Genomic DNA, 5,926 nt, shown 5'->3' with positions numbered 1-5,926 from the left:
CTTAATTCCATTTTTAAAATATATGCTTCCAATTTTATATTGTTTCTTATTATGATTGCATTTCTTATGTTGTCCCACACGTCAATCTCAACCAAGGAAAAATAATAATAATAATAATAATAATCAATTTTCCTATAGGCATTATAAAAGAGTACAAGTGAGAACAGAGATAAATAAATTTTCATTGGTATGGTTTTATGGGTATATTTTATAAAACTGCCTTGAGAAAGAGTAGAGTTATTGTTTGGGAGCATTACTTATTTGAAATTGAATCATCCAAGGAGCTCCGATTATATATCACATTGGGGTTGTTTAGGACGTTAAGATGATATAGAATGTTTAAAAAGTTTGGATGTGTAAAGTTGTTATGTCTGAGTTCGGGTGTGCAAAGTTGGTTTAATTTGTCTGTATGAACAATATATCCATCCTATTTGGAATAAGACGTTGATTGCATTTTTTTTATACTTTCAAATCTCAAGATATGGTATACAGTTCAATTTTATACTAAAATAATTAAAAATGATTACATTGATATTTTATATTAAAATAATTTAAAATGATTATATTAATTAATAAATTATTAAGTCTAAGTAATATATTTATATTTATTAATTAATTAAGCTATATTTTTGTTGTTCAATTTTTCAAAATAAAAATCTCACACTTTTGCAAGGTAACTTAGGTAACTTCAATATTAATAAGCATGTAAACATTAAAAATAAATGAAGACAATGCAAACACTCATAAAAAAATTAAAAAATTAATAACACCAAAAAATGTCAAAGAGTCCGTGTAATACATTCATTGTATAAGTAACACACCAAAATTAATAACACCAAAAAATACAACTAAAATAGAATATAGAAGAATACAAAAAAAAAGTAACACACCAATCTCAAACTAATTGAATATTTCATATTAGTTTGAGATATATAGCAAAACAATTAAAAAAAAAAGTTAGAGAAAATCTAGAAATACTTATAATGTAGGAAGAGAGCTAACTTGAATAGAGAAGTATCTATGTTACTAACAACTCACCAACAAAATAAATCTTGGATAATAGAGGCTATCAACCAATAGAGAAGGGCCAATGTTGTTATAGGAAAAGTGAAGGGAGAAGGGTTTGTTGAACATTGATAACAACCCCAACAAATATTATAAAAATAAAATTTTAAGATAAAATGCGACCAACCTCGGAATATTAAGTTTACATCATGAATGAAAAATAAATCCAAATAATAAATTGGTTAAATCATTAATGAAGTGGTTGAATGGATAGTGAAAATATGCAAGTGGAATAAAATCAACAATCAAATCAATCATTACTAAAGTTGGTGAACAATTTAATAAATGATGTATCAAGTATGATTGAGTATGTGATATACACACAGAAAGAAAATGACGATAAGACACGAAACACATCCCAAAAGATGATATACCAACCCATGTTGAGCTCTAAAACAGCCCCCTTTCCTTTTGTGCTTTGAAATTTGATCACATCTTTCTCTCAAGATATAAGTTATAAGCTTCTTGTTTACATAAGAATATATAACACTGAGTCGCACAATTTTTTTCTTCTATTGTAAAGTAGGGTGACAATTTAATCCGTGAAAAGTTCGTTCCAATTCCTATTCACCATGGGTGATGAAGGAAATGTTACCTGCTCCATGTTCCTAGAAAGGTTGCTCTAAGCCCCCACCCATGTACCTAATAACTTTGCTCAAAAACCTCACTTATCGTTAACATGATCATAGCAACTAAAAGATGTTCACCATACACACCGGGGTTAGAGCAGGAAAGGAATCACCTAAGGTTTGAATGGCAAATGCCCAAACAGGAGCTGCGTTAGTTGTTTATAGATATATTTTCTACTTAAACATACTAATTACAATTGCACTTGGCAAGGTAAAAAATGGACATTCGTTCAAAAAAGCTGCAACATTACTCTTATCTTTGCATGAAGGTTTCAAAAATAATATTGAAAAAGATCAGTTAGTGCACTGAGCAAAGACTTTGCAGTGTCAATGACATGAAATGAAAGGTGAGAACAAACACCATCACACCATTTCATGTCACTGCCAAACTCACACTTCATATCCCAATTTTAAGAGGTCAGAGGAAACACTAAAAATAAGAGTTCGTTGAACACTTAGGAAATAGTTGAGTATCTTTAAAACAAGTGATAAAAGTTCAGAACGTTTCGAATCGTATGGCACTACACACGAGAATGAACACAGGGCTCCCTTCTCTTAAACCCCGTGTTTCAAGGGGCCTCATAGAGTCCATTTATGGTTCTCCCTTCTTTTTTTATTTTTGTTTATACCAACAAAAATAAAAAGAGAAGGGTGAGAGAGAGATTAGTAAGTTTAAACCATTAATGATCACTGTAAGCAGAAAATACGATTGGATAAACCAAGAACAACGAGGTACTGATACTGATGAATAAAGCAAAACTTAGGGAATCAAAATTGCAATAGTATCACAATAATGAAATATTCGGTTAATAAATAAAGTGAAAAGATAATCTAGCTGAAGAAAAGCTCATGCTAACATATCATCCCCCTTGACATAAACAAATATGGGACCTGAAAATTCTGGATTTAAATCCCTGTGAAAGCCTTCTTGCCACCTGTGGATGATCCAGCAGGAATCACTTTCAATACATTAAACCTCACAGTCTTCGACAACGGCCTGCAAATAGTTACAATAAGAAAATGGAAAAAAAAAAATAGAGGTGCAAGAGTATAGAAGCAGCAGAGGAATAGGAAGTATATGTATAAACCTGCACTGGCCAATGATGACATGGTCTCCCTCTTTAACTCTAAAGCAAGGAGCTATATGTGCTGGAATGTTAGAGTGTCTCTTTTCGTACCTAAAATGAAATAACCATGTCTCAGCATTCTCATATAAACGATAAAATATAACAAAGGAAAATTGGGCATTAGTTTCTCACCTTTGATATTTCTTCACATAGTGAAGATAATTACGTCTAACAATGATGGTTCTTACCATCTTGGCACTGTGACAGGTACCAGCAAGTATACGGCCCCTAATAGAAACAGTGCCAGTGAATGGACACTTCTTATCAATATAGGTTCCTGCAGCAGAAATAATCTTCGGTCATGGCTAAAACTAAGATGAGAGGATGCTGAGAACAAAAGTCCAAAATAAACCTCCACTGGCTAGCAATTACTAAACTGCAGTTGCAACATAAAAGCACCAAATTTACATGAATATGTTGAATTTGAATAGTAACATAGAATGAAAGAAATCAAACTTCTCCAATGGCCAGATCAAATGATGCAAAAGGCAGAACCAAATAGTTTCAACTTTCATAGAATATAAAATAATATAAATGCAGGGTTTTGAATTTAAAAGTTGAGCAGATAACATTGACTTGCGATTCAATTGAAGGGAGAGTGCGATATTTGGAGCTAAAAAGAAGCTGAAGGGTAATGATACGGCCAAATAGTAAAAGGAGATCTAGTTATCATCTAAGAACGTGTAACAAATAACTCGACATTTTCAAGGCCCCTATCAGAAATTGCCTTCTTATACATACACCCACGAATCCCTAGTCTGAAACAAATAACCGATAACCATGACCAGTGAAATAACAGGCCCGACGGCTTGCGAACTGCTGATTCATGACCAGTGAAATTAAAATGAAAACTGTGTATAAAACGCGGGCAAAGAGGAACCATATTCCCGGCTACAATTATAAGTTGCTGGAACAATTCATAGAAATAGACAGAACAAAAGGCAGGAAAACTTCAGCATAGCAGTTTCTATGAACGAACAAACTCCAGAATAAGTAAAGTTAACGCAAGGATCTGAAAGTGAAGAGAATAAGACCTTCAATTGCATCTCTCGGAGTTTTGAACCCCAAACCAATGCTCTTCCAAAACCGATTTCCTCCTTTTCCTGGCCTCTTTCCTTTCCCCGATTTCTTCGAGCTGCAAACAATGATTCAAAGTAGTTAGAGAAGTAATATTAGACAGCAAAAAGAAAAAAGCAAAGTAAAACGCTTAAACATGCTTTACCATGAGAAATTATACAATTTCCAGTGAGTTTCTTACCTAAGGAACACCTTGGGCTGCTTCAGAAAAGCCTTCTCCGTCTGCAATACAAACAGAACAGAGTTTCAAAAATGCAAAGGCCAACTAGACATTGATTGAATAGGAATAAACGAAGAACGAAAAACCAAATCCATACCTGTTCCGCCATTGTTAGGGTTTCAAAGATCCGATAGAAGCCTAAGCCGCAGAGTTTGATACGAAGTAGAAACCCTAGAGGCAGCAGAGAGTGATGAAATGGCTTTTGAGACGTTTATAAGGAGAGCCCTAAATCACAAAATTACCACTATGCCCTCTGCCCTGTCTCCAAATGTAGTTTCTGATTAGTTTGGGGCGCCAGAGAGAGCTAAAATTAGTTTAAGAAAAAATAAATTGAAGGATTTTATTTTGAAATTAAAAGGAAACTTATGGAACCAATTTATCCTTAAATTTTTTTAATATTTTTTATATTAATTTTGTTGCAAATTTATGGAATTCCATAAGCAAGTGAAATTTAAATATATGAATGTACAACATGTTTAAAAATAGGCTTTTGTTCCATTAATATCAGTTGTATTTTTTTCATGTGATTGTAACTTTTTTATTAAAATGTCGAATTATTTTTAATCGAAAATAAATAAATAAAGTTGATGCAATATAGCTATGCACATGCACAATTTGACATTTCAATCCATTAACGACCTCAAAGTATATAATTTGAATCCCTCTCATTTTTTTGATTGCAAATGCATTTACAAAATTAAAAAAATAATAAAATCAAGTAAAATCTACGCACATACACAATTTGACGAGCTAAAACATTGTTATTAATATTCCTGGAAAAAAAACAATGTTATTAATAATTTTCAAATGGAAATTGCGTAAGGTAGTTTTTTTGACATATACCTTAGCATCCATATTATCCTTTTAAAAAATTGCAAATATGGTAAAAATATGTGGGAAAAAAAAAATATATATATATATATAACAAATTATTCATATTGCGTTTCTCGGTGAGATTTTTTCCTTTATTCCAAAATCATCCTCACACGATATATTTTCAAATCTTAATTGTGTGAAATTCTCTCCTCCCACATTTTCCTTTCTTCTTCAACAACCTTTTTGCAACAACACTCTAAAAATCGCACTCAATTTCTCAGACAATTTCGAATTTCACATTCAATTTTCTTCTGTGTTTTCAAATTTCTCAACCGATCTGTAGAGGTCTTCTTTCAAAAACAAACTTGAGAAATTCAAATTTGTGGATGGTTTTTGCAACAACCAGTCCTAAAAATTGCACTCAGTTGATTTCGATTATGGTTTGATTTCGAATTTCTCAGATTTCGATTATGTTTTGATTTCGACTTCCTCATATTGTGATTTCTAATTTCTCAGTCGATTTGTGGAGGGTATTTTAAAAAAAAAACCTGAAAATTCAAATTTATGGATGGTTTGTTTTTTAAAACAACCTGAAATATTCGAATTTGTATAGCCTTTGTTTTCGAATTTCTCAGCATCTCAAATTTGTGGATGTTTTACTCTCTTATTCTTTCCTGTTTACATCACTATTCTATTAGTTGTTATTATGTTTTTGTGGGATTCTCAGCTTCCCTAGATGAACTCCAACATTTTAGTCTGAGATATTCCAAATCAACGGGTTATCATGCCTTCTCCATTTATGATATTTTTTTTTACAAATATAGAAGAATAGTATTGTATCTTACTCTATGATTGCTATATGATTGCCATATGATTTTTATTTGATAATACATAGTTTGTGTTTTTTATTTGATTGACATATGATTTCTATTTACTACTTAGTAGTTAGTGATATCTATTTTATTGCCATTTGGTTTTCATGTGATGGTTAT

The 5,926-nt window shown here is 31.8% G+C and overlaps 1 protein-coding gene across 1 annotated transcript; it reads right to left on the bottom strand.

Moving 5' to 3' along the window:
• Positions 1-2,408: 2,408 nt before the first annotated feature.
• On the bottom strand, positions 2,409-4,334 carry LOC120075156 (40S ribosomal protein S11). Its single transcript, XM_039028337.1, has 6 exons — positions 4,216-4,334; positions 4,080-4,120; positions 3,856-3,956; positions 2,954-3,098; positions 2,783-2,872; positions 2,409-2,691 (listed from the first exon to the last, which is right to left on the bottom strand). Exons 1-6 carry the CDS (start codon positions 4,225-4,227, stop codon positions 2,601-2,603), a joined length of 480 nt encoding a protein of 159 aa, XP_038884265.1. The 5' UTR covers positions 4,228-4,334; the 3' UTR covers positions 2,409-2,600.
• Between the last annotated feature and the right edge of the window lie 1,592 nt (positions 4,335-5,926).

The sequence above is a fragment of the Benincasa hispida genome, chromosome 4 (assembly GCF_009727055.1).
Source record: "Benincasa hispida cultivar B227 chromosome 4, ASM972705v1, whole genome shotgun sequence".
Classification (NCBI taxonomy): Eukaryota; Viridiplantae; Streptophyta; class Magnoliopsida; order Cucurbitales; family Cucurbitaceae; genus Benincasa; species Benincasa hispida.
The sequence above is the reverse complement of the archived record's forward strand: the minus strand, read 5'-3'. Positions and strand labels throughout refer to the sequence as shown.

Coding starts and splice junctions, on each gene's coding strand:
- LOC120075156 (XM_039028337.1), bottom strand. Junction 2,873..2,953: donor TATGTGAAGAAATATCAAAG/GTGAGAAACTAA, acceptor ATTTCATTTTAG/GTACGAAAAGAGACACTCTA. Junction 2,692..2,782: donor GTCATCATTGGCCAGTGCAG/GTTTATACATAT, acceptor AACTATTTGCAG/GCCGTTGTCGAAGACTGTGA.